The following is a 26,935-nucleotide window of genomic DNA, read 5'->3' as shown; positions in this document are numbered from 1 at the left end:
GCAATATTTTCTCGGCCCCCACTTCCGTGAACATTACAGCACGTGCATCAAACGTTCGTCAGACTTGGGATTTCTTTGATCCCGCAGATGTTGGTATTCCGTTACACGTAACTCTTAGCTATCACCGTACACTGCAATGCGAACGTTCAAGGTTTTTTATTATTTTCAAACATTTCTTGAACCATGTTAAGAAGGTTAAACTGATTGAATTTCTGCTTTAAATTGTTTCTTTTGCCCCACGCAACCGGTGAAAGGGAACAGCGTACAAGAAGGAGCATGAACCGTCTTCCTACGAGCCACATTACATTTTACGCTTTATATCAAATTAAATTATTTCTGGCAGATTGATTGACACGTTTTCGGGTCCGGGTCGTTAACGGAGCTAAATTTTCGACACCACACGTGCTAAATTATGGCGCAGTAACTGATACCAATTGTCATCCAAGATAACTGCGCGGCCGTGCGCGGATCATCGGGACGGATTGGAAAGTAAGGTTAAATTGGTTTGTGCCTCGCCACGATTTAAACCGTTGACATATATTTTATTTTACTTTCAACTGCACTGCTTCGTCCGTGCCTTCACTTCCTTCCTGATTTCTGTGGTTCGTGTTTTAATATAATTTTTTTATTAAAAAGAGGCTTTTAAGTAGCATTAAATTCAACATAATACGATGCCCGTTGTGTGGTGAAGCGGTGCAGACACATTCTTTTCGCTCTTAACGCACATCAAAACGACGATCGTCAATCGCCATGTGGAACTGATATTACACGAAATATCAATAGCTGCTCGGCAGGCGTGTGAATAAAAATGCTCAATTTATCTTCCAACAACTAAACGGCCCATCGACTGCGACGTAGCCATGGCTGCTGCTGTTGGCCTTCCCGCAGCGCACACAGTCAGTGTGTCTGTCGTAAGCTATTGAAACTTATTGTTAATCGATGTTTTAAATATTTGACGAAAAGCCAATCGAATCTCGACCAACCGGAGCGCATCAAACGCTACTAAAACCATGGGAGGTCACAAATTATCTTTCCCCATTGGCCGTCGGAGAAGATGATTTTCGAAAACGTAGGTTCTTCCGTTGTGGCGAAACGGAAAACCTCCACGAACCAGGGGGAAGTGACAGTTGCTAGACGTAATGTCTATACTTAATGACACGTTGCGACCTCGTCAAACCTCGTTGGGAGGTCTGACACGACAGGGAAATTGAATGTTTTAAAACACCATAACCATCAACGATGCATGACGGGTTTGTGAAGAGCATCAAAACAACCTCTCGCTATCAGTGTGAGGCATCTAAGCAAAATGCACATGTAATCTTCAAATAAAGAGATGTTTTGATTTACACAAGATAAATCCTCGCCGTAATCTTCATCGTGGTGCGATTCAATGGCAGTTTTGATTGTTATTGATTGCGGTTCCGATTGGAATGATCATACCGAAGCGCGCAACCATTTCTATCTCCTGACGTCAATTTCTAACACATGACGTTCTTTTGCAGGGACAACCGTACGATCAGTCAGAAAAATGTATAATATTTTGACGTCGATCATCAGTGCAATCGTGGAAGCGATCAGCAGAGCCTTGATGTCTCCCAGGGCACGATCGTCTGCAAACTGCACTTCATATGCGTTATCAGAATTATTTTGACTTTGAAGTATCCCATACTGCGTCCCGTATTAGATTTTTCTTCATTTTCCAAGAGTATTTCGTAATAAAAATGAAGTCAAAATCTCCACTTTTAACTCCACTTGTAATGCCTTATATACTTCTAATGATTTCCTTCGTGGTATTTTGGGCAACAAAAAGCCGTCGATCATTAACCACAAGAAATCCAACACAAACATCGTGAACATAAACCGGAAGCTCAAACTCGTGGGATGAAGTTTTCTTCTTGTTATCTTCAAGCGGCTCATTCGCTGATGACAACCATGCGGAGCACGATGGTAAACCCTCGGTGTGATCACAGCAACCCAAACCATCAACAGTACCGTAAGTCACGTTTCCTTTCGAGCATAGTTGTAACACCGGAACACTAAGCTGGGAGCTTACAAAGAAAAACAGGCCGTAAAGTTTCAATGAATGGCGTTCCGCGTTGCTGCTTCGAGGCTTCAGATCTCTACAAAAAAACATTGATGAATGTTAATTCTTGTCCAACAAATTCAAGCCATCGAAATAGATTGTGCGCAGTGCTGTGCGCCCAAGATTTGCGTGTTTTATTTGTCAACCATTTAACCGACGATGACTAATAGCGCAAATACTGTTAAGGTTGTTTTACAATGTGATTTTTTTTTGAGGGGTAAGTGTATTAAAACAAGGACTTTTTTAGCCAAACATCACAGACAAGCAGACGCATCGTGCGGTTGTGGTAAAATAAGCAGCACGAAACGCTGTCCAGCAATTCTTTTATGTTTTCTAGTGCTCTTCCACACTGGACTGTGAGCATTACCGGAAGTAGAAAAGAAAAACAGATGCCATGCAGACGGGACCAACTGCATTTAACTGCGTCAGCCACTTACACGACAAATGGGCCTGCCCTTTGGGTGTTGAGCGTGAAGAAATAGAGGCAAGATCAGCAATTAGAATTTCAGCGCAATCTTATGCACCACAATTCGAGTAAGTGCAGCACGTGTTTGCAATAAGCACATGGCATTGCACATCGTAAAATGCACAAGAAGAGTATTTGGGATATTATTTTTAGAGCTGGCTTCTGATCCATTCAATTCCATTGACACGTGGGTGTGTGTAGAATAATACTCATAAGCATTGCCTAAACATTTCCCATCTGCAGATCAAAAAACAAGATGACTTAATACCATTCGGTGGCCATTACGGTTGGCAGCCCAACAGTTCTCAAACGCATTTCCGTCATCCATTTAAATTCATTCGAAATATGCACCCGTTCGTTTACAACTCGTATAAAACCACAAGAAGTTAATAAAACCAATTTGTCCACTCAGCTCCAACTGAATCAACACGATTGTTTTGCCAAGCTTAGATTGCATTTGTATTTGCCACTGGACTCATCCCCATGTCTCCTTCTTTCGCTTGGTGAAGACGCCAACGGACACACCCGAAGTGTCGCTGATTGAAGCAAGGGGTTTGCTTTGCAAAACTGCACGAAAGAAGCACAGCACAAAACAAAACTCTAAACAGCAGGCACATCAATTCGTGGAATGCAGTTGTCGCTGAATGTAAATATGTTGCTGATGCACAGAACACTGCCCCTATACACGGCGGACACAGCAACTTGTGGCCTGTCGGTCGTCAACTTGCTTTTTGTTTGTGCTGTATCTTCGTTAACATATGTGTGACGCACATGCATAAATCCCTCTGCTCGACTGCATTACGTGGGATGCATCATGCGCCCTGGATAGCCAAGATCTTCATTTCGTTTCGACCAGCTTTATCTTAAGCTTTTTCGTGATGTGTTTCCCGAGCTTCATAACTTTTCCCATTTTTATCTACCAAATTGGAACACAAACTGCTACGGAGAGGTCGTTGAGTGAACAAGATCAAGATCACAGCCCCGTTTTCTACGGTGCGTGAACCACATCGTACGTTCTCTCGTTCATTTATGAGAATTTCTAACGTGTGCGTATACCAACTAAAACCCACAGCTATGGGGCCTTCCAGCTTACTGCAGCACAAGCACGATACGCGATGGGAATATTGGGAGTGAAGTGTTTCTAAAATTTAGGTGAAAAGAAAAAGTGACTATCTCCAACGAATGCACCAACAATTCAGCCCAGTTTCCATCCATTGCATTGTTGCAGCAAGTCGTTTGCGTCTAATTATGCTGACCCGGTCTGAATGCTACTTTCTCACCGATACACCCATTTGTACATGAGATGCATTTGAAATGTATTTTAAACCCCAAACAAAGAGAGGAAGTCCCCACATCTCAAAACACACCAGTCACGTCATTTTTGCCTCACTTTACAATTGCAGCCCGAAAGGAACCTTCAAGAACTTTCCGTTTATCTGCATCGGACAGGCTCGGGTTGCGATCGTCTGTCATCGCATAACATCACCTCATCCTAAAGATGACAAAACACACCGCGGTACAACAGTTGTTTGGCCTGTAGAACGGACACGTTCCAGATTCTTCCACGTACAAAATTGTCACGATCGTTCATTTTATACTTGCTGAAAGTGATGGGCATTATCAGCAAAAATAATTGCGATGGAAATTGCCACAGCGATGCATCGCGAGCTCGGTGGTCTTTCGCTCCTATTAAGCCATTAAAAAATTGACGAAAATTCAACAAACATTTATTTAACGATCGATCGTCGTTATTTAAACGCATTTTTTTTTTCATTATTTGATGGTTAGACACGAATCCATTCAATAACCCTAAGCAACTGTCAGTATATTGCATCACGTAAATTGAACCATCTATACGGATTTCTATATTTCCATTACGCTAAATGCACAGCCCAGTAACTCGTCTTAACAGGTTAACAAACCATAAAACATTCCACACGAAGATATAGGCAAAACAGAAAACCAAACGCCACTCCAGCCAACTTCGGAAACGGTAGTCGGGTTTTATTGCCAATGTTCAAGTTTCAACGTCTTCAAACCGAACAGCAAAACACAAATACCCCGGAAGGAAAAAGGCCGTTAGGTTTTTTTTTCTGTTGTATTTTTGGTAAACATATTATTTTCTTCTCCTCGCTCGCTGGCAAACGACACTGGAAAACGTTATGTTTTAGCCAGAAATCCTGGCAATCCTAAACAATGGCCCTAAACTGTCTTCCTGACGCGGCCCAGTGAACAAGTGGACCACCACGGCCGTACAATTGGTCAACCGCAGCAAATGACTTCTTTCATGAGGCACCCTGCCGTCGGGCAGCTAATTTAAGCTCCGATTTGTTGATGGAAAACGTCGTCCCACCTGACAAACTGCCGGTACCACCGTCAGCCGGAAAGGAAAGTGGTCGTCGCTCCCACAGGGAAGCGGTCGTTACAAATCAGTTTTCCGATGCGAAACAATTGCCATTGGACCTCGATGATACCCCCCGTCCGACGTCGACCGTTTTTCTTCACTGTTCCTTTTTTGTTTTTTGTTTTGCTCCGTTTTGCTTTCTCAGGGAAACAACATTAAGCATCTCTGCCTACCAACTTACACAAACGAGCAGATCAACAACCATCGGAAAGCGAAGCTCGGCGGCTGCTGTACGATACTCAAACGGTGCAAGCGACACGGACAAAGAACATAGCTTTTTACGACAAACAGAGCGAAAATATGCGAAACCCTTCAGCCCGGAGGTAATTGGAAAAGTGGACCAATTACTGGTGACTGCGCCGGTGACACCGGTGTTACCGGCAGATCATAATCATCCCTCAGCAGTGCATGGCAAAAAGGTTGCAGTAGCAAAGGGCGCATCTCTTTGAATTGTTCCGTATGTGTAGTGTGTAGCTGAGAAGTATATTTTTAAGGCTCAAAAGTGAATATATTGTTGAGAAATCACTTCACCACCAATGGAAGGTAGGCAAGTTTCAATGAAGTCTGGTAAAACTCAACGCACTCTCGTGCCCAGTAAACTAATCAGATAATGCATTATCTCTTCGGTCAAGAATATTTACTGGAATGGCAAGGTGATAAGAGAAGCAGTGCATGTCTAATCTTGTACACTTGTACACTACACATTCATCAAATCGATGGTTTGTTTGTATTCACTTTTTATGTGCGATTAGGATTGAAGACATCATAACAGCCATCACTACAAAGCGATCGCCGTTATGGTGCTCCTTTCCAGAATTGTATTTCATGTCAAGAATTCAATTCTCCACCAGTCAGCACTACTTATATAAAATTAAATCAACTGTTTTTTATGCAAATCAGGTAGATTTTGTTGAGGACAAGCCATATTGCATCACAAATAATCGATCAAAATAATAAGGGATGATTTGTGTAGGTTTTACACGCGGTACTAAGCAAATGAAGGACCAATCGGCTGACTTTCATTATACACAACCTACGGAAACGGAAGGGACCAACAGAAACTCCCACTATAATATATTGCATTCTTCTACAACGTTTACACACTCCGGACCATGTCTATCCATTCCTAGCGCTCAACTTAATTAACCGCATGAGACGGCGTCCACCCAAACACACTCATTGCTCAAAGCTCAGTGTGTCGGCACAAGAACATGCATTTTGTAAAACATCAGCACTACACTAACTTCATACCAGACCAGACGACACACCGGTGTACGTCCAAATGCTAATCCACACTGACAAGCCGTGTTGGAATTGCGCCAAAAGAGAGGATAATGTATTCTAATAGCATTAATTACGCAATTAAACATTGACCATTTGCGGTGTGACTTTCTACATTACACAGTAACCGCCGCACGTCAGTTAGGTAAGAAGAGTACGAAATAATTAAATCACCCAACCGACGACGAATCGGCCGGTGACGGCCAAGTCTAATCTGCATCGAGACAGAGAACCTGCCTCATCACACAGAGAATACGTTCCCAACAGCACGTACCCAAATGGGACGAAAGTGAGCAACGACGACGTGCCCTAGGAAGGGATGGATGTTGCACATAAATTTGCGTGTTTCGCCACTTTTTCTCCTATGTCCCGGTGTGCGCAACGCAATAGATGACGACGCTGATAGTGCTGATTAGACAACGCGGCGAGTAATGCGCAACCGAGCGCACCACGACGACCACGATGATGATGATGGTGATGGACAGGTCACTTGATCTCAGGGGATCTTCAGCGGGTTTCGCTAAAAGGTGTCATTTTACCGATGCCGCTACGAAAACTATGAGCTCGCGTGAAAGATATATCGTTTCCGATCTCGATCGTATACCGTCGAACATGCAAACCACCGATCCTGGTGGGTTTCAAACACGCAATCTTTAAACGAATGCTACCGTCGCATGTGAGCGTCTTTCGGGGGGGGAATGGTTTTCAAGTTCAGTTGTTCTGAAGTTGGTTCGGCGTAAGACAACTTCAAACGCTAATTTGACCTATGTACATCGGGAGATTAAGGATGACCGTCTGTATATTACCGCCCGCCCGGAGTAGATAGTCTTGGGAGCAGTTGCCAGCAAAAGGTCCGAGTGAATTGGGAGGGGGTTCTGTGGCATTATTTTAAGCATACGTTACAAAATCGAGCTTCAAACGAACCCTTATGATTCAAACTGTGCCAGAGCGACCCTAAACTATTCAAACGAGAAAACTCAATTGAGTCGGTCTGCACAACGTGGATAACCTATTGTACTGTGACGTGCAAAAACCTCCGACGCCACCGACCGTATCTTAACCTTGGGCCGGAAATATAATAATGCAAGTCCACTCGGCTAAACGCATCGGTGACCATCGCACACCAGCAGACCTCAGTATTCACCACCTCCTGAACACTACGGTGTGCGGTTTCGCTATAAAATGATGCAACTGCACTCCACGCTACTCTTTTAGTGCTTTAGTTGCCGTTGCTCGGAGGCTCTTGTTTGGAACCTTGTAGTTTGAAACGAAAAAAAAGAAATACAGCCATTAAAGATATGGTTCTCAGGAGAAATTTACTGTGGAGGTTCTGTCGTCTGGGGTTTTATTTTTTTGTTTCGTTGGACTTCACGCTCGAGAGATTTCACACAAATAATGTGACTTCCGCTCGTTTGGTACAGCAATTTGCGGACAGTCTTACAGAGGATACACTGTTGCAAACGAACAGGTCGTTGCTTTTGTTGTGGTACACAATTAATCTTTGCAACGGTTTTTCGCTGGAGCTGGACGAGGGATGTGCATGAGGATAATATTTTGTTCCAATGTGATTAGCAGTAATACGTTAGTACAAAGAACGCCAGGGAGCTTAAGTCAAAATGGGTCGAGTAAAACATTGTGTGGTAACCTTGACGTGGCTAAGCTAAAGATGTAACCTATATCGAATCCAATTAAAAAAACGATCAGCAAAGAATAAAGCTGATAGATTTGTAATTTTGAATCAATTCTTCAATGTAGATTGATTAAATGAAAAAAAAAACTATATGGATATCTTAACATGCAGCATTGAACATTGAAGATACTCAATTAATTTAACATCACATCACTATTCTCGTTAGGCTCCGGTGGGTTTGTCATGTCATGAGATTGGCACCGAACGACCTAGCTCTTCAAAATCTTTTTAGACATGGACAGTCGAGGCGAGCTAGGCCTTGAATTGAGATTGAATGATGGTATGCATGCGTCCGTCGATAGGCCGGAATATTGGAATGGCAAACAACGGATCTCTACCGTGAGCAGACTTCTACAGCAGGCTAAGACTACCAAATGAATAAGAAGAATCCTCCTTGAGCACTCCCAGCAAATATGCTACATTCATTTGCATCTGCTCAGCTGTTTTTTTTATAAAAGTGGATAAAAGCAACTCAATACCATCGATTTATTACACCAATTTAAGGTTGCAACTTGCACAGTAGCAAAAGATAAAGTTAATGTGCATATCTTAAAAAAAAAAAAACGTCCAAAAATAAACTCACGTGCGTTTTAATATGCGAAAGACCGAAGTCCGAAAGCATAGCAAGAATCTTTCTCCATTCAGTTTATCCACACGGTTGAGCACATTTAAGAAAGCTAACTCATGATCGGAAATTAAGATTGCTTAGCAATCGCCACCACCTTCAACACGGTAAGCTCTTTTGAAGCCCGGTTTTATCTTTGCCGCATCCCGTGTCAGGTCTCTCTCTCTGTGGTAGTCTTGGTGCAAATAATCCCACGATCACCAAACAAGCGCGTTCCGAACGTTTGACGAAAGCCACTGGTTTGCCTGACGATCATCCCCCTAACCACGGAGGTTTATGCATTCAATCATAATTATTCCATCTCTAGAAAGTTGTTTACCCTTGCCGTATACCAGCCCCGGGTTCCCTTTCGCAGTGCTTTGCTGTTGTACGCGGAGGCATACGTACGCGCGCACGATTTGCCCAGGTGTTCCCGGCGGTGGGAAGAAGCCGCGCAAGGGTTTGTTTTGTTTTTCTTCCTCTTTCACCGTGGATTCGACCGGATTGGAGTCGGTTGGATGCCGTGCAACCTGCTTGATCATCGGTAAACCATTAAACCATGCTGCCATCCCCAAACTTAAGCGTGCCGGCCGCTCCCACCGGAGCGCAACAAGAAGACGGCAACAGCAGAAGCGATCGCAAGGCTTGATCCGACGAAGCCGCTTTTCCATCATGTTTTTAATTTCCCAATATTCCCTCCTTTCTCCGGTTCTGTGTGTTCCGTTTCGTTTCTGAACGAGCCCAAGGAAGGCCGGATGACTTCCTTTCACCCAGAGGAGGAATGCAATTTCAGTTTTGTTTCAGAGTTGGTAATTTTACGTCGGACCGTATGATCTATTATCCTCCAAGTGTGCGCTCCCCTAACGGATGCACAAAAGCCCTCATCCTCAATTTTCTACGCCCTATGGGAACGAAACCGAAGCAAACATCGCTTCAAAGCACCACCACAACAGCATCAATTAAATTCGCACATTCACATACAAGTACACTGCTGAGCAGCAATGCTAATATCGCCGACACGCAACAATTGTGAGTGAAGGATCGCGTGCGAAACACGTCCAAAACAAATGTTGCAGCTCATCGCGCTGGTAAAGATAAACAATTCCATAAATCACTTTCATCATCCTTTTCTCGTTAGTAAAGCATCAGCCGTTGTGTGGCGTTATTGCGCACGCTAACATATTTGGCAACGCTTGGGAAAGTGTACGACGGTACAGCGCGCACTAATGCTTCGGTGAGGTTGGCTGGCTGGCCGAGTTTAGTAATAGCACTAGATGAGATCACGCACACACCCAGACACCGACATACATCGATCATGCGACGATTCATGATTTTGATCTGCCAAGATGTCTCTGACATTGCATTCACTTGGGGATGATGCTGCAATCACGCTTCCACAGCTGTTCCACAGACACAACACTTGAACTGGCTACGATCACTCGGAAGAAAACCATTTTCATTCAGTGGCCACTCTATCTCTCGCTCTCTCTCTCTCCCCGGTTTCCCTCCATAACTTCCCAACTCAAACACAAACAATTGAATGAACGCTTCACTTTCTTCTCGACTGTGAACTTTTCCACCGTAATAACTCGGGAACGCACAATGGATAATCCAGCTAGCTATAATGCACACCTTTCCAAAAACTTCACACCCTTTGCCGCACAAAAATGCACACCGAAACTCAAGGAGCGAAGCTTTCCAAAAAATACAGGGAGCAGCTTAAGCAAACTAGACCCGGACACACTTGAGTTACACCTCACGGACACCTTGCAAACACACGAACCCGTAAAAATGCACTGACCGATGCGTTTGCTACGAAAGATCACTAGCGAGTGATCCGTTCCAGCGGGTCCTACACAGTGTCCAGCAGTGGATAGTATTTTGATTGTTTGAATCGTCAATTAAAGGAAATTGAATCGACGACGACGGTCGCCATCGCGCAGTAGGGGGTGGCTTTTGTTTTGAGAGAGTGCGCGAGAGCGAATAACTTCCCTTATGGCGTTGAAATTATTCAGCAGGGTAGCCTCGCGTGTACTTTACTGGTGCAACCCCCTGTCTCTTTTATATGCACTGTAAGCACGGACCACCCTTACGGAAACACCGAAATATGCGTACGGATTTGAAGCATTAGTTTGCATTTCAGGAAATGCACGTAGCATGAATATTTCTTTTTTTAAACGTGCACAAACACTTCCACAACCACGTCAACCGTTTTTTTAGTGTTCAAGAAAGCATGCAACTAATACAGGGCCGTTTTAAGGGTGTTTGCTAATGGGAAAGGGCCAAACTGACGGAAGTGGATATCCTTCTTGAGCTAAGGGAGGGCGCGCAGCAGGAAAGTGACCACACGCTAATTGTGTACTTGTATCCACTTTCTCAAAACATGAGGGACTCGCGCCCCTATCCGTGATGCCCCGCTACACTGCTGGCACACGGTATGTGTATTAACTTCACTTTGTAAAAACACTTCACGATCTACGTTGTTGCTGGTAAAACTGGTGCTACGACAACTGTAGCAAATGCGGGTATTTCATTTTAATTTCTATCTCAACTGACCGACCCCAACAAAACGCTATGCGGGTTTTTAAGCTATTCGAAGGAAAGCTTTGAAGAAACTTTTCACAAACAGACACACACACACTCACGAACTCCCTCGAAAACTGGACGCATCGATGGTAGCCGGACGTTAGCACTGTTTGCTGTCGGCCTCGTTCGCCGTCTAATAGAAACTAAATCCGCGCACATTCTCAAGTCCGTAAAGCCACCATCATCCGGCGGGCGATCTCTTGCACCATTCAAGGGGTGTTCCTCTCTCTTCAGTGTAGTGTTGCTTCAAAGGCTGACGCTTTGAGTTGCGTCTCGCTCAGCTGCAGCGAGATTCCGTTTCCAGCGGTGGCGCATTAGAGAGCACTCCATGGTAAACCCTTATGGATGGCCCCTATTTCAGAGCTCTCTGTGGCGCTCTCTGTTGCCCTCAGTTACTGCAGTGGTCCCAGTGAAATTTGTGTGGAAATTCACAGTGGCCAAAGAGCGTGAGACGAGATTTCTCGACTCTCTGTCGCGGGATGATGCGTGAGATCGCTCGCGCTTTGACGTGGGCTCGATCTTGATGATCGCGAGCATTGCGTATATGTTGCTCACAGTTTCTCTTATTGTGAAGCATCTTCTCCCGGTTTCCACATATGGCACGGGTTTGATGAGCAACATTACCGCAACCGTCAGAAGATGACGTAGAAGCACATTGATAGTCTACTGAGATTGCTAGAAAGCCCTGTGAATCATAATCTAAGGGCAAAACTACAAGCATATGTAGAAGGTCTTCGAAGAACCAAACTTTGCACAGAGGCCCTCGCCCTAGTAGACTCTTAGTTACAACTGTGACAGCTGAGCTCGACACAGTTGTGTAAATAAAATTTGCAAACGTAGACATTCCGTGCAAATAAGCGCCTAGAGGACACATTTCAAACGACCTACAAAGCATACCCTGGGTCTCTGTACAACAGCTCCACTCAGCAAAACTGTAGCTACCAGACAAAACCATACGAGACAATTGTGCTGCCATCGTTTTCCGGTGGAAAGTCTCCCTCGATTGGTCAACCATTCAGTAGAACACCCTTCTGAAAAACGATACAAGACAAGCCCCTCTGCTAGAGCGCTAGCTCCCAAGCTTAAACGAACAACCCCAAACAGGACAGGCTTGTAAACAGCCTGTAAATGGCAGAACCGATGTTGACCGTAGCTAATATGGTCATTCCAATGCAATCAAGCTTTTCCTTCTACTACAAGCAGCGATCTGGTACTTTGAACCGACACACAGATCTCTCTCCGGACGGTTGGGCGGACGGTTTGGCCCAAAACCGAAGTCTGAACCTTACCACAGCACAACACAGCCGTGTGCTTCGGCAAACCATATTAACGTTAATAAGCCAATTTGGCAGTTTAATGATTCGACTTCTACTCGCTAACGGATACCGGTCCGTGGGATCGGCCACGCATAGATCGAAAACAAGCCCAACCATTTTCCCGCTTCCACCATGGGAAACGAGAACGTGGAGATGATTGATACACGGCCTTAAAGCGCTACAATTTCTTTGGACACACAACATTCTCGACACAGACACGCGCACATATCTATGGTACAATTAGGTGAAGCCTAAAGAACCGAAGCATAGCATAGAGTGTCTGGTTATGGGGAGGCCTCACCTACGCTAACGACATCACATTTTCGCAGTACGGTAAAAATGTAACAATCCGTAAACAAACTCTTCAGCTTCTGCTAGCTGAAATAACTGTTGAACCCCGTTTGGTTTCACTATCCAGCAGGCGACTTAAGGTTTCTACTCCTACTCGGAACACCATCCTTCGCTCTGAGGTCTCAATTAAATCGACACACCACACAATTCACCCGACCTGAACCGTGACACATTGGCGCGAAACCATCGATTGACTACACACCCATTCGTCGACATTCCAACACATCCAAACTTGATCGACGGCTAAAAAACGGTTGTTGCTGTTCAATCTAGGCTTATGGTAGATGAAGGCGGACAGATCATTCCTTCGCACTTACTTTTCCACTACTGCTATCTTCCGTAACATCTTCATCGTGGACACCCTCTAGCAGATTTGGAGCACTCACCTACAATGAAGAAAGGTAAAAAACGGAAAAAATTAGTTCATTGCAAGATTGGATAAGAGTAGTTAGCTTAGTTGTGTTTAAGTCGGTCTTTAACTCTTATATCGTATAGAAGGCGTACGCAAAAAATAGTAAGAATAGTTCCGAAATCCCTTCAAAGCGAACAGAGTTTGTGTACACGAAAAGCCTTACTTCGCTAAACCTATCGAGGATGGATTACCCACGTGGCCACGTTTTGTGGCCGACGCCACACACGATGTGGTGTAAATTGATACAACACTTGTCGTATACCCGCTTGCCGATCTCACGTGAATCCGCAATGTGTTTGTTGACACAATGGAGAAATTCACATTTCACCAACGTCAGAGAGTGGGGATGAAGATGTGTGAGTTTTTTTTTGCTGCAAATATTTCATGTACCAAAATGTATGATAAACGAAGCAGCTTTATTTTATTCTCGCCCTTATACACATTCAACGCCATTCACTCAAAGAAACGCTTCTGAAGATAGCAGTGGATCGCACATGGCAGTAGCTTGAATTTCGAGCAGGGTTAAAGTAAAGCAGTAGCTAAGACCGTTGTGTTCTCACCAACTTTCTAATTTTGCTTTGCGCTAACGTTTACCCGTGGCCTAAAGTAATGATGTGCCGCCAGAGTGCGTCAGGTTTTTTTGGGCAGGGTTTTTTTATTTATCAACCCATCAAAACGTAAAGCTGTTTATGCTCTATATACATCAGAGGTTTTGGAGAGGAGTTCTAAACAACGTTTTTAGCATATTTCTATGTAATATAGAAGGTAAGATCCACCTAACTTCGTCCTTTTAAGTACGTCCTGAACTTAACAGGAAACTCCCATCTGCGTATACCTGATATTAACAGAAATCACGAGTCACAGAAATCACTAAACAGCGAGTCTTCGCTCATCCCCTGTCCGTTTGTCATTTTGCCGACAACCCTGAGGTCGGTCCAACGCCGAAATGAGCTAATAATAGCAGGGTGTAACAATTATCCACATCCAGCTAAGTTTTACACTTCAAGATTAAAGCGGAACCGTCAAAGGAAACGGCGAAGCCAAGGAGAAAGCTACGTTCCAACCAGACTCAAAGCCACACACACACAAACCAGACGTTACTTCCCTTCAACGCAACTAAACCATACCACCTATTCTTTCGTTGGAGTTTATTTTTACTTCTAGCAAACCAAATGCAGCAAATGGAGAAAAAAAGATCTGGTACAATGCACACAAACTTCAACGCCGAGCAAATCACACTACCGGTTACCTTCCTTTGGGAACTTGAGTTACAAAACAAGCCCTAAAAGCCCAAACTAAGAGAGACACTCGATGGAGATGTAAATCATCCGTTTTTTTCCTTTCATTGCCATACATATGTTAATGAGGTAATGAATGGCATTTAGAATGGTTGGCCCAACTGATTGTTGAACGTAATGTGCCAAACACTGGCCCCGGGGCGTACCTTGCTCTTCGTACCCGACACCGGAAGTGCAGCGACGAGCAACGCGGGACGCTCAAAGTGTTCTCTCCCGGTGTGCTAGTGCTTGCTTCAGGTTCCTTTCCTGTGGTACATTTAACCGTATGCATGGGAATGTTAACTGCACCATTCCTTGTCAGGAGCAATCGCCGGAAAAAGGAAAAAGGTATTCTTTTCCGAGCGGAAATCGTTGTCAAAAGCGCAATCGTCTAAGAGGGATCTTCAACTACATTAGAGTGTGCCCTCTTTTTTTTTGCTTTACCATGCTGCGCCATTCGCAGATTCACGTGCGCGGCAAAAATGTGACCAATATCTTCTTACACTTCCCGGACCGAGGTGTTAAGCGTACAACTGTGTTTCGTTGTACAACACACCAACAGGAATATCACCGACAGTGGAAACGTGGAAATTTAAACCTTGTCATTATTGTCACGCGGTATGCCTTGAGGTGGAAAAAATGGGATGCATTTCATATGCGCAAAATAAAAACTAAACCAACCCGACGCAACGATTCGCACATTCGCCAACCGTGTAATTACGCTGGCGTACCGCCAAGCATCGGATTCCCAACTGCCGCTGTATTCGATGATTTATGATCGTTTAGCTTCCGCAAAGCATACCACTCCCAACAATCGCAAATTTGTTATTGATTGCTTGTATTATTATAACATTAATTTTGGAAATATTGCGAGCAACTAAACACTGGAACACACATGCGACACGGAAGTCATGTGACACACACAATCATTCCAGTTGCTTGCAGTTGCTTTAGGCTGCAATCATATTTTTGGCAAAAGGGTGTTATTATTTTGGATGAACATTTCTCTTCCACAAAATGCTACCCGTCAACGTTTGGGGGAACATGCATTAATTAAGTGCAATTATTGTTCTTTGCGCATCACGGGTTAGCAAGCCATTTCAGAAGAGGTCAGATTAAAAGAGAGAGTTGCATTCTTATTGGCGGACTTATAACTATATACATTTATCCTTTCTCATTCTTATTTGGCTCTACAACCTCGAGAGGTCTTTGTCTGCCATTTCCGGCATTTCGTAACTTAATTTTACAAGTAGCAGGATAGTAAATTCTAGCGCACAAGGAAGCAATCTGGATGGGATTTGATCCCCCGTTCTGCCACGTGAAGACCGGGGCCGCTATTACCACGGTCACCAAATCGACCAATCGACCAAAATTTCTATAAAAAACAATTATTTTGTGTGTCTGTAGCAGTGTGCTCCAAGTCAGCCCACCTTTGATACAGCGGGCCTACCTGAGTTGGCGTTGGGTTTGGGAGTGGTCTGCAAGTACAGCCTCGTAAACAGTGGAGTCACTCCTGGAGTTTCGAGATGGAATTCGCCGATCGCTTTTGAGTTCGATGTTAACTTGGTCGATCATGGGCTGTGTTATTCTTGCTGGGCTACTTGAAGAACATTGTACGCAGAAAAATTCATGTTTGTACTGTCCAAATCATCAAACCAACACCCATCGATGCCATAGCCACAACAACAGAACCAGAAAATACATCACACACACAAACAATATAAACCGAGTATGCCCGGGATATGGCAAATAACAAGGAGGATATATATGCCTTGTTAATTTTCTTTAATTGTTTTTTTGTGTGAATTTATGATTCGTAGTCATTACACACGGTGTTTAGCTGTGTCAAACTCAAAAGGAAGGATGTTTAGCTCTCGTCTCGTACTCGCCTCCTTCTGATAAGAAGTACACAGTAAACAATCTCTCGTTGATCCCATTAAATTCAGAACGTTTACACTCAACTTAACTGAAAATTTAACTCCCAAACCTTTAAAGCTGAACTCAAATTTACTAGCCAATTTTAAAATCAAGTGCAACTTGTTTCATAATTTGCCTATATCAAGAAAAAACATTCTTATCTTACTGCTTAATTAACGAAACTTCTTTCAACGCAGCTTCCCCAACATTTGCTCAACAAAACCTTGCAAAACAACCGAAACGAGCTTATAAATTCCTTACTTAACACACACCAGCAACAGCCTAAAAGCATCTACCCGATTTACGCCGACCCATTTCCCACACTGATAAACCTTTAGCGATTGTGACGCGCATATGCTCGCAAAACCCGACGACGAAAGGCCCAGCAGTTACGTCTGGCGTCAATCGGCAGCACATAATCGGACCTGAAAACGAAAAACCTGACAATGATACCCAAAGCCACAATTTAATTTTCATAAATTAAGATAATTGAATCAAATTGAAACCGAACGGATGCATCCGTGAACCGGCGTCTTTTGGGTTCGTCGGTTCAAAACATGAAATCACATCGCTTGTTGTTTACATACCGAGTTTTCGAAAAAAAAAGTAAACCGCTCCCCGACAGGAAACGGTGATACCGGATGGACAGATTTCGATTCTTATTTTTATTACGCTCGCCTTTCAACTGTACATCCCGCTCCGACACGGTTGGCGGAATCTGTTGGAGCGATCGAGCTGTATCTGCTGTTTGGTGCATCCTTCATTTGTATGCATTTTCATCTGCACGGGGTATCGTCGGAAGTATCTTGAATGAGAATAGAAAATCTCACCGCACTCTGGAATGACGATGATTGGTTGGCTTTGGAGATCCCATTCGGTCTGTGTTGGGCTCACCAGCATGCCACTAACGGATATCCGTCGAACACCGTTAACTCTTCGACAAAGACCTTTAACTCCCGCTACGGATCCGTACCGGTTGATCGTCGACTTATAAACACCAACCTTACTGGATGTTTTAAAGATGCAATAACTTAGTACTGTTTAAAGTACTTCTACTTCCTACCGCAAATCATCCTTCGGTACGAAAAACCGGTGCTACGGATATCTGGTAACAGCAACAACAGTACCCCAAGAGTTCATCCAACATTGTGAGTGTGCAAAGTTGATTTTTCTCCCTGTGCATCGTTATCCATGTCGATCTGCCGTTCACATAATTGCGTATCGTACTGGATTTTCACCTAGACCACAGCAGGTATAAACGCTGTACCTACAAATGACTTAGAACGTCCCGTTGACGCATGCATCACAGCAACAACCTGTGCGTTGGAATTTCACTACCATACCAGTGTCTGCCATGGCATCCCGACCACTACTCACCCGACAAACAAACCGAAGCTACTCTACAGCAGTGTGGATGCATCCGACAGACCATCTCTCAATCAGGCAAGCCTACTGCAGATAAGGAGCCAAGAAAAGAGACCCAAGAGGGAATAATTTATTTCCCCTTTGCATCGTACATTCCTCGAACGCGGACAAAACTAAACCGGAGCAACATTATTTCTCATGATAAATGTATCATAAATGAAGCATAAATTCTATGTACTGGCATAGGACGTTGAAAACAATCGACCGTCGACTGGCTGGCTTGGTAGATGCCTTTCAAATTGCGCGAGACGGCAACCTTAGAGATGGTATAGCATGGGCAACAACATATGATCAGAGGGAAATGCGATAAATGGAGATCGTTAGAATTTAGAGCCGTGGCACACTAACCGAAAGCGGAAAGTTGGCGCTGGTCAAGTTCAAGTAACTGTGCATACCAATGCCAGCCGATAAGGTAGTGTGCTTACGAACGTGTTGGCCGAATATATACCAGCGCTACGGGGATACGGCAACAAGGATAATGATCAAAGGTTTTCACTGCAAACATACGTCTGTCAGTGCTAGCTGCAGGCCTCTAAACAGGCGTCGAAGCACCTGCAATAAATCAACAACCGCAAGAATATCATCCAGCATGTGTAACGTGAAACAACACGCACGTTAACATTGGTCGTCACACTTTATTCTACCGCGAAACGGAATCTGTGTCACGTGCCTACAAACGGGATGATGAACTGCGGCCCACCTGCTACAAGTACCACCTATGTACTAATTGTAGCGCGAATTCGTCTACACCGTCTGGCAAGGTCTAATTACGATCTTATCGGATATGGAGCCGATTCATGCATTACCATGAACCGTGGTGGGAAAAAAGACGGTGGAAATGTTTGTAGCAATTGCCAAGATACACAATGGAGCTGCTAGTAGCTATGTTGTATGAGCTAAAAATAGCTCGCGGTACTGGGAGATGTAGATTCAGAGCACGGCAAGCTTCGACCCCAGACATTCAGGCGTTAATGGGTATTGGAATGCTGCTGATTGGGAGAAATTTCCGATTTTTTCTGAAACTTTTGATTTCAAGACACACAATAGAACTGATTGGTTCTCGAGGTATAATACAAAAAAATAGACAAACTTCCCATTATGCATCGATCTCCATTTGATCCGATGCCACTTGTATCTTACCATCTCGCGTAATGATTACCATAGCTGTGCTACGAAGATACCAAATAAGTGTTCTCGCAGTCTATCCAAAAAAAACAACACTTCGATTCAGCAACAAAGTATCGTCCGTCGAGCATCGAGACCCATTAAGTTATGCATGTGCATCTCCTGCTCCTTCTACAGACTACTGACCGCCATCGTTTTGGCCGACTCGTACCGACTGACTGTGTTCAGATTATGCATTTTTTACCAGCATGGCAATGAAATGCGTACTCATGCATTATGCGATCCAATCAAAAAGAAATAAATACAACCCGTTGACGTGAAGCTTACCGAGAGCTTCTTCCTCATTTGTGGATATAAAACAACCCTACACCATGCGGACGGTACACAAATCCGGGCACGTTCACGCGGTGGGACATGCACCTCCACCAAGCACTGATGTCGTTGTCGGCTAGACACCAAAGATAGGGGTAAGTGTGTGTGTGTGTGTTTGTGTTTGCTAAGAATAAACATTACCCTACGTTTGCACTACCCGAGGTCAACTTAAGCTAAGCAAACGGTAGCTGGTTTGCTCTTGAGAGGAAACTTAGATAAAGTTTCCGCTCGTTTACTTCCCCCTTTTGCAAGAGACACGCGAACCCACCGTAATCGGTTCTTCGACTACGGTTAATCACAAATAAAAGAAGAGGCAAGCATCCTTTACGCAAAGTTAAGCTTCTATGAAATAGCTTCTGCCGCTTTGCGTATCAAGTGTCACACCAGGAGCCACTGGAAAACATGAAACGATCCTGGTTTGCTTAAGAACCTTCGCTTGTGATGCTCAAGTCGTTGCTGCTGCAGAAGACAGAGCTGCAACAATGTTGCAGTGTACAGAACCATCATTTCTCACGAATCTAGAGATCCTAGACTCCTAGAGCATTGGGAGGTTCGCGCTTGTCCCTTTTCGGGTTGTTACGTTCGGAATCGTGGGAAGAAGTATCTACCGATAACGGGTTCTTCTACCTTTGGCCGTCCGACTTTCAAGTGATGCCCGTTCTTGGGCCATAACCAAATTGATGCGTTCCTGGTTTCATCGTACGTCTCAAGTGGTTGTAGAGCTCTGGCGGTTCGAGGTTGCATTCAACAAACCAAAGCTCGTGACAGTAATTTTTAAGAAATGGTACCGTAACCCGAACAGACACACGCTATCTTCTATCGTATGATCGGTTTGTGAAAGAAACAGATGGAAAGGGAAATACGTTTTCATTCCATTACCTGTTTGATCTGAGACAACACGTCCGACTGTTGCCCATTACTGAGCTGAAGTTCCATAACAGAATCAGCCACGGTGTAGCGAAACCATCAGACGATGTAGATGATCATACGTTTACGGGGTAAACATTACTGGCCCGTTTTTCGGCTATGATGATTTTATTGTCATTTCGACTTATCTCAAAGTAAACAGTTGATATTTTTACAACAACAAAAATGGATGGATTCCTGATGGATGGTTGAAGCAGGACATTCAAAACGGGGTCCTGTTTTCTTTAGCATCAATGTAAGCAAACATTAAATTGTTAGTTGATTAAAGACTTTGTTTACATTGCTACCATCAAATAACACAACATCTGAGAGTTAATCGTTATTTTATTTGATAAGGAATGACAAAGATTGATTATGGAGACAACATGTTGACTGAAAAATGTTTGCTACAGACAACACCACGGCTTGTAGGCATCATCTTTAGTTTTCTGTCAATTTTTGTTTATATTTTAAACGAATTTGAACAAGTCGGCCACTGAACCAAAAACCTAATCTTAGCTTTCTACCGAACAAAATTCGAAATCCACGTATCAGCAATGAAAGTACAATTGAAAATAAGAATTCATTAAATTAAGATTGTTTGAACACCCGTCTTCTTCTTAACGGCTATTGGCTTAACGACTTGCTGGGTCATGTCGATGACTACACGTATCGATACCATATAACTGAATAGTCAGTCCTTGCTACTCCATTAACCATCTTGTCTGACCACCCATCTAGTGTCGAGGTTTGAAGTATCGATGCCACATATGCCATTCGCAGAACCCAACATGTTGTGAAGTCATACGTCCGAAATTGCTGCCAAATTTTTCGAGCTCCCAAAATGGTCCAAGCTTTGCATGCAACAATTTAAACTGACGTCAGAAGCATTAAGCACGCATTTATAGACAGCACAATCATTTCGCGTAGAGTCATTAAGAATACCACGAAAATCCAACTTGCAATGCATTATCGCACCTAATTCTGATAACTACCACCGTTACCGTTTCAGCGACTCTCGTTCCACCGGCTTACACGTGATATGATTAGCCAATCGATCGAAAATTATAAACCAACACACGAAAATTGTACTTCCCATCATCTGTTATCGTAGCCAGGGAGCATTCGTCGACCTTGCCGCATTTCGAAACCTGAATAGCTCCTAACCTTTGTAGAAAGACTTAGATCAACCTCACGATGCAAAACACTAATTTCCGTGGGAAGAAACGTGCCAGCCCTCCCGTCAGTGTGCGCGTCGGGTGCGTAAACGGATTCGCCAGTTGCGCGCAACCCAACACCCTCATTATCGATCCTCCGACATACCGTGTTCGAACGAATTGATAATTGAACACATCATCTGTGCATGTGCAGCTCCACCCTTCACGGATGTGGGTTGCTTCTTTCTTTGTGTGAACCCATACCCATACACCCATACGGGCATGTTCGAATGGGCATGCACTTAATCGGCAGACAATTGCATAGCGAATGCTACAAACTACACGATGCAATCAATGTACAAAAGGAACACGGTGAAAATATGCATGGTAACGAATCTAGTTCTTTGAATTTGAACTAATCGCTGACGATATGGAAAAAAGGGTTAGGAGATTTAGGGAAGAATTAACGTTGGATACGATAACATATTAGACGAGGACACTTGGTTGACAGGTAACAGATAGAGAAGAAACTACCTCATTTTAAATATTCTTCTTCTTCTTCTTCTTTTTTGGCCTATCGACCTCTTGAGCCATGCCTGCCGTTTCAGTCAGTCCTCACTACGATCCGGATGGGATTTGAACCCCGGTCTTCATACGGCAGGACCGGCGCCGTTGTCGGCTCACCCGGAGATGAATTTAAATAATTAAATTTAAAATATTACGAATGATAAAACGCTCTTTCAGGCTCTTTAATGTACCACAAGCTCACCAAAGGATGGAGCAGATGGCGCAATAGCACGGGTCGGAACTTTACGAAATCCTAACCGAAATTATATGACCAGGAAAGAGGTGTTTTACAGAAAAGTATATTCATTCTTAAAAACGTTCAAACCCTCAAGTCTCTTGAGTCTTTTAGGCCAACCACATAGACAGACTATGATAGTGTTGATGCTTCCGCCTGAAATACTGGGATATTGAGTTGCCAGAATAAGTTGTCTGAAGCATACCAAGCCCGTGAAGCGTTTATTGTTACAGTTTAGTAAGCAAGTAGATCATCGCCATGAAGTTTGTGTACATACTGGACTCATTTATCCAAATTACGTGCATCTTTGCCATATCTTATCGGTGTAATCCGACACCTTCCTATCTTGTGGGAACGTGTGTTAACCACCAATTTTCTTTTCGGAAATAAAGTTTATTATTACAGTTTAGTAGACCACAGCTGGAGGTAATCTACACACAGCTTTCCATACAGTGGCCAAATAAACAGCAATTTAATGGAGGTAACCAAAGACGACAACTTACTCCAATTTTGTCCAAACTGCGAACCGACGCCTGATGAACGCTGGTGAACGGACGCTGCGGTACCAAAGCTTTACACATAATCGGTACATCTTCGTCCAACGCTCGGTTCCGCCGCTCCATTCCCGGCTCCTCCTCGTCCGACTCACCAATGTCGGACGTGAGCGGTGTGCAGCTATGGCTCCGCAGCTTATTACAGTGAGCTGGCTCGCTGGAGGATCGCTTCAGAAAGCTCGCGGTGGTGGTTGCAGTCGCATAAGCAGCCGCACCAATAATCAACCCCGCCAGCCCGGTAGTGGTGGTATTGAAGCTAGTCCGCGGCGGATCAATCCGGAAGCTCGGTACAATCGGTGGCTGCAGCTCGTACGATGAATCGGGCGAGGAAATTTCAAAGTGCACCAGCTTCGTGCTAACGCGACGCTCGGTCGTCCTGCCGTTACCGATGGTACCGACGAGCGGCGAATGGTTTGCATCACCATCATCATCATCACCATCAGCATCGTTCGTCTCTTCCGGTTCCTCACCTTCCTCCTCCACGTCCGAGTGGGATGGTTCACATTCGTACGAGTAGTCAAAATTTTCACCCCACACGAGCGTTCGGTTAAGGGAGTCCGATTCGCGACGTACGAACGATACTGACAACCGGCGCAGATTGTCCTCAGTAAGGGCCGGTGAGGTACAGCGGCTTCCATTCTCCGAGCTGTTCTCACTTGTTGTCGTGGTAGTGGTTGTGGTCGTTGTAAGGGATCGCTTCGCTCGCGGGCTCTTGAGACCTCCCTCTAGACTGTTACTCTTCTTTTTGACGGTGAAAAAGTTTAACAGATTGCTGTGCGACGGTTGCTTTGGGAGTTCGGAATTGCGTCGTCGCTGAAAATGCTTCCGGATGGCGAGCGGAGTCCGCAGCGCCTCCTCAAAGAATGCCTTCGTCGAGGAAGATGACTTTCGTCCACCGGCTTTGCCTAATGTGCAGTGTTCTTCTTCCGTTTTATGAACAACGTGGCTCGAAGAGGATTTAGCTGTCTTTACCGAAACAATTCCATCATCATCAGAGCGAGCCAGTTCCTCCAGCATCAACCGTTGCGAGATTAGTTCCTGCTGCTTATGGTCCGGCCGTGGCGAACTCTTGCTACTGCACGTATCGTACTGGTCTTGTTCCATCGATTCAAAGTCAGAATCGATAAACGATGCGTCGGCCGGAGGTGTAAGCAAGTTCAGGCAATAGTTTTCCGTTTCCTCGTCTGCATCACGACACCCATCTTTCCCATCTTCTTCTCGAACACCATCACTCCCCACGATGCGTATCTTAATCGGAGTCGATGTCGGCCTGAGAGCAAAATTATCGCTCCGACACTCATTTCCATTCGGACCGCAATGCAACTCCTCAATTTTCACCTTTTTCTGCACGGACGCGTCGAGATCGTTCGCCGTTGTATCGGAATCGGAACTAAGGGCGTGCTTCGAGTGCTCACAGGAAGGACACCGCTCCCTGCCGGACGGAACTGGAGCACCGGTAGCACTGGAGGCAAGCAGTGACTTGAACTCGAGCACGTTCTCAAACGACGAATCGTTCGCACTCTTTAGAAGGGCGATAAAATTCTTGCTCAAAACCGGTTGCAGCAAGTTGCTGATAGCAGTCGCTTCGTCGGACACTCCGGCCGGTCGCGCATCAGTCGCCGCAGGGCACTCGAACACGGTTCTAACGCTCGTTGTCACCTCGATCCGATTGCCGGGAAGGCGAAGAGTGTCGCGATCTGCTGTTTCGGCGCGCTTTGGTGGTACGTTTTGCTGGACAATTTCACTTTTCTTCTTTGCACTGCCAACGGTGTTACCGGGAGTTGACACTACCGTACGCATGATGATCGTTATCTCCGATGCACTCGACGCGCCACCATCAGACACTTTGACTACCGGCGAGTCTTTCACCAGCGTTTCCGACTCACTAACGTTTGCTGCCATGGCCACGTTTGCTGATCCGAAGCCTTGCCGAACCACAAAACACTTGATACACAATGTCTAAAGCGGCTTCACCAAATCAAACCGATCAGCTCAGCTTAACTAATGTTGCCCAGCTCATTACTGCCGCACCTACCGCAAAAATAAGCTACACATAAGCACAATATTCCATCGCGATCACGTGCATCTCAATGTGTCAATAAAAATACGAATCGCTTCTCGCTATTGCGTTCGCCGTTGTCACACTTTTCACATCTGCATTCTCTGCAGTTCCCCCACGAAACGATCGAACCTCGGATCGATACGATCCGCCCCGGTCAACATCACACTACGTTCTAACCGGAGCCGCCCGCGTCAGGGACAGGTTTTACCGCGACGAACGTACCAAACCTTGTCTGTGGGAAATGTGCAACCGCATTGCCGTGCGCATCGACGAAATGAATCTTCCCCACGCACGCCCATAATTCTTGGAGCCCGCGTGCCGCATCCGCCAGGCAAAACGTGGAGTGGGGAAGACCCTCGAACACCTCGAAATCGAATGTACGAATGCGGTGCGCATGCGCGCGTGCGCGATATACGACGCGCAACAACATCAACAATCGCGGACGGATCGCATCGCCCGGCTTAATTATCAATCATTATCGATTGCGCGTACACCCGGGTACGCGCGAGTGCACCGTGCAAGGGTGGGACAGCACAACACAAACACACAACCACAGACACATTCGGAAGAAAGGTGAAACTGGAAATGGATGGAGCTTTTTTTGCTGGAGTCACGCACTTTTTTTCGTCTCTCTATTTTGTACTACTACACTTCCGGGGTAGAGTGGGTGCGGTGGTTCGGGGATGGAGGTGGAATACGAGTGTGGAATACCATTAAGTCACTTCATGCTACAAAGCCAAAAACCGTCGGACACTTATCTACTGTCACGAGTAACGAGTACATTCAAAAATACGCCCCTCATGTGCTGAACCCATTACGACTTCGAAGCTCGTATTCGTAGACTTCAAAAGGGTTTCTGGAAGGCTTGATAGAATAGTTGTGAACTATCCAAAGGAAAAGCTTTAACGAAATTATGTAAAAGAGGATAAGCAAATTATTCCCTATCTGTCATACTAGTCACACATTTGCCCATAACAGGGATCAAACCCATAAAAGCACGCATTACAACTATATTAACCAATTAAGCAACCGGATTTCCTGCTTGATTCATGCATTAGCGAACTTTACGCCACATAAACAAACACCAACAGAATTGGCTGCTTTAGCCAAATGCCAACACACGCTGTAAACATCAACCACCGTACTAACACGTCCACAGAACAGGTGATATCATCCTTGACCACAATTTGAACCCGACTGATGGCAAGAAATCGACGCACCAGAATCAAAACAACGGCTCAGGTGTTCTGCCTTGGGGTGTTGGGGTTTGCCAACCAATTCCACACACCGTTGACCTGTGGAACATATAGCCCCACGCGGGTGGTCCTGGTAGTATTTATAGTAACGCTCTGCTCTGCACACCAAAGATCCGCCTGCTTCAATTCCAGCACGAAAAGCAACGTCATCGGACTGCGAAATATATGTGTGTTTACGATTGATAAATTTCGATGTTGAGATAAACATCAGTGTCCGCTTGGAACATGAGCAACGTCACTGATGAGTTCCTATCATACTCATAATCTGTCTAAGATACGCCTATCTCTTTATTGGGCACATCTCTTCCTCTCATTCAAAAGATTGTCGGAACACAAACACAAACACAAATCGATCATCGCATTTCAGCGGAAGTTGCCCATAGCCCCCACAGCACACGGCACGACGTCATCGTTCACACCTTGCAACAATGAATCACTTGCTAGGGGTTGTGTATAGGATGTTTTACTATTACACATCCGAGGCCGACTTTTTGGCGTCACAAATTTATCCGGTAATGACTGAGGGAATCGAACAAAAACGTTTCATATTCATAGCACAAATCGATACGTCTGCAACGCATTTCAGAAAGAAGAGAAAGCTATAACATATTTTCTCTTTCATCAGCAATACTAACACAACGTTATCACATAAATCACAGACACGCACATTAAATGACCCATAATTAGCAACGGACATTGGGTTTGTCCAGACCTTCTTCTTAGGATACTAACACAACATCACTTGGTAGGTAAACCACTGGTTTCTTTAATACTTCTACTAAAATATCTACACAAACACTATTAATCAACGTGCAATAGCGCGCCAACCGTCATCATACACGATCCTCGCGAACACCACCACGATCGATTGATGCACGCTGTACTACCG

At 44.7% G+C, this 26,935-nt stretch overlaps 1 protein-coding gene across 4 annotated transcripts in view; it reads right to left on the bottom strand.

Annotated features, from left to right (window-relative positions):
* LOC118506888 (regulator of G-protein signaling loco) overlaps positions 1 to 26,935 on the bottom strand; it is a 42,386-nt gene that overhangs the window by 6,468 nt on the left and 8,983 nt on the right. For 2 of the 4 annotated variants that reach the window (XM_036044654.1, XM_036044652.1), the window contains exon 2: positions 13,099 to 13,167. The exons of 1 other annotated variant lie outside the window; for it this stretch is intronic. In XM_036044654.1, coding sequence (XP_035900547.1) covers positions 13,099 to 13,167 — 69 coding nt within the window. Of the gene's footprint in view, positions 1 to 13,098; positions 13,168 to 22,677; positions 25,163 to 26,935 lie in introns of those variants that run through there. One more of the 4 variants, XM_036044655.1, reaches the window with a different exon arrangement.

Source organism: Anopheles stephensi, chromosome 2 (assembly GCF_013141755.1).
Source record: "Anopheles stephensi strain Indian chromosome 2, UCI_ANSTEP_V1.0, whole genome shotgun sequence".
NCBI classification, from domain to species: domain Eukaryota; kingdom Metazoa; phylum Arthropoda; class Insecta; order Diptera; family Culicidae; genus Anopheles; species Anopheles stephensi.
This window is presented reverse-complemented; position numbering and strand designations above follow the sequence as displayed.